The following is a 2701-nucleotide window of genomic DNA, read 5'->3' on the forward strand; positions in this document are numbered from 1 at the left end:
GTCACACTGGTTTGAGCCCCAAAGGATGCACGTGGGCACGTCCCTGCCTGTGCAATGCCCAAAACAACCTTTTTATTGCTGCTTCTTGCTGCTTTTCATCACTTTTGGGTCCCTTCCCTCCGACATCGGGTCACAGGAGGAGGATGCCGAGACATCTCCCGCAGCTGCATAAACAGGGAATGCTGAATAGTTCCTTTTTTTTAAAAAAAAAACCAAAACCCCGCCTTTCTCCCACCTTTAATTTTCACATTTAGTGCCCAAACTTAGTTTGCGTGTATTAGCTGTCATAAATCCAGCCTAACGGCGGTGCCGGGGATGAATAATGCATCAGGGACTGGATTCTTTTTCAGTCTCTGATTTTATTTATGACAGGAGCCGGGTGGGAATTTTTGCAGATGCTGGGGGATGGTGTAAATAGTATTTGATGGAGAGCTGTGTAATAGGGTCTTGGGTCCGCCTGGATGGGACCGGTGACCTGGGAATAAACCGTCAGGGGATAAATCCCATGTGGGGTGGGGAACAAGAGGGAGATGACCTAAAAGTCTCTATCCGCCCCCATTTTGTACAAGCTTTTTGGGGGGATGCTTTATGCCGGCCCTCTCCGGGAAGGGGATCGATACCTGCTCCTCTTTTTTGTTTTTTTAATCTAAAGCAAATTTTAAAGCAAAAAACGTTTCAAAGCCATAGGAGAAATGAAGGCGAAGTCGCTGCGTGCAGGTTTCTCCTCCAGTGATTTAATCCTTCGATGCTAATATGAGTTTTTATGTTGGGAAATCTGCAGCAGGGGTGATTTTTTGATACAAAAAGGTGTTTTTCCTGCAGTTTGCCTCCCCTGTCTGATAAGGAAATGCTCCGGCAGGGAGCTTGGGAAGCAGATGGGACCGGTCCATGATCCCCAAATAGCTCTTGCAGGGGAGCTGAGCCTTTGATCGCTGATTTTTTGGGGTTGGAGGGAAGCAGGAAGGTCTCGTCCCATCTTGGGATGGATTTTGCAGGTGCATCTAGTCTGGGAAAGTCTTTTAAAGAAGGAAAAAAAAAAACCTGGAGGGGTGGGAAAGGCTGTATTATCATCCAAAAAAATCCCAGGAGGGGTTTGGAGACGGGCTGGTCTCAGTGTCCTCTGCCCAAGCCAGAGCTGGCGAGGAGGAATGGGACCTCAAGGTCGCTCTGGTCCCCTCCCCGTGCAGCTTTGCAGCCCTACAGCAGCTCCTGGAGAGAGTCTGAGCTAGCAGCAATTTTAGGGAGCAACCCCTTTGATTTCCTTTTTGCAATTCCCCTTTTGGCAGCAAACCTTTGAGGCCCACCCGGACACGGAGGCCAGCGTCACGCACATGATCAAGGCGGGCAGCGGGGTCTGGATGGCCTTTTCCTCGGGCTCCTCCATCCGCCTCTTCCACACCGAGACGCTGGAGCATCTGCAGGAGATCAACATCGCCACCAGGACCACCTTCGTCCTGCCGGGTGAGCTCCCCTTTCCCCCTGGCTCTTAATTGCGATTAACGGGCAAGCTGGGGCATCGCTCCGTAGATGTGTCGCTTTGCTTTACGGCTGTGCTGATTTGCAGAGAAACTGTGCAAGGAATTTATCTGGTTCATGGTGTAAAGGGCTGAGCTTGGACCTCTGGGGGTCTCTCCTCATTGACTGCGGAGGTGGAGCTGGTGGCATCTTTGCACCTGTAGGTGCACCCGTGCATCCCATCTTTGCACCTCTGCTCCTGTACGTGTACCTTATCCGGGCACCCCCACCCTTGCACACGTGCGTGCATTCACTGACTCCGTCTTTGCACCCGTGCATGCATCCGTGCATCCCATCTTTGCATCTGTGCACCTCATCCTTGCACCCATCTTTGCACCTGTACGTGCAGCCGCAGAACCCATCTTTGCACCTCTGTGCACCCCGTGCTTGCACATCCACGCACCCATGCATCCACGCACCCCATCTTTGCACTGTGCCTGCATCCACATACCCATCCTTGCCCCTATCTTTGACCTGTGCCTGCATCCTTGCAGCCCATCCTTGCACCTGTGTGCATCCTTGCGTGCATCCATGCATCCCCCTTCGCACCTGTGTGTGCGTCCTTGCGCCCATCTTCATCCCCACGCATGCATCCTTGCGCCCGTCTTCGTCCCCGTGCACACGTCCTTGCACCCCATCCTTGCGCCCATCTTCATCCCCGTGCACGCATCCTTGCACCCGTGCGTGCATCCATGCATGCACCCCGCCGCCGTTGCCCCGTGCGCCCCGTTTTCCCCAGCTTACCGTCCAGCACTGTCTCCTAGCCGTGCCCACCCATCCTGCTCTCACCCGCCCCAGGCCTGCAAGGTTGTCTCCCCCCTTGTTCCAGCTAGAGAGCGACATAATTGTGTAATTAGTTATAAGCGCGATACTCGTGTAAGTCGCTTTTTCTTTTTTTTTTTTTTTTTTCTTTTTAGGGCATGTTAAAATATTTATCACTTCCTTTTCTTCCTGGGCGAGGGAGCGTTGGGTATTAATGCGTTTTTGAACTCGTGCTCCCTCATCCTTTTTAACTTGACAGGTCATTAATAAAGTCCTCCTGGAGAAACCGGAGTTGCATCTCCGCAGATATATTGCTTCGCCGAGTCCGACGCCGTGCAGCGCTAAGTCCCGGCAATAAAATATTCATTTGCCATTAGAACTCTCACTTTCTTTCCCCACCCCCCCCCGGCCCCCTTTCCCTTAT

At 52.4% G+C, this 2701-nt stretch overlaps 1 protein-coding gene across 1 annotated transcript in view; it reads left to right on the plus strand.

Moving 5' to 3' along the window:
• The window catches only part of ARHGEF10L (Rho guanine nucleotide exchange factor 10 like), a 17769-nt gene that overhangs the window by 13989 nt on the left and 1079 nt on the right, over window positions 1-2701 (plus strand). The window contains exon 26 of the mRNA XM_019474763.1: window positions 1287-1461. Coding sequence (XP_019330308.1) covers window positions 1287-1461 — 175 coding nt within the window. The remainder of the gene's footprint in view (window positions 1-1286; window positions 1462-2701) is intronic.

Source organism: Aptenodytes forsteri, unplaced genomic scaffold, assembly GCF_000699145.1.
Source record: "Aptenodytes forsteri isolate BGI_AS27 unplaced genomic scaffold, ASM69914v1 Scaffold61, whole genome shotgun sequence".
Lineage (NCBI taxonomy): Eukaryota > Metazoa > Chordata > Aves > Sphenisciformes > Spheniscidae > Aptenodytes > Aptenodytes forsteri.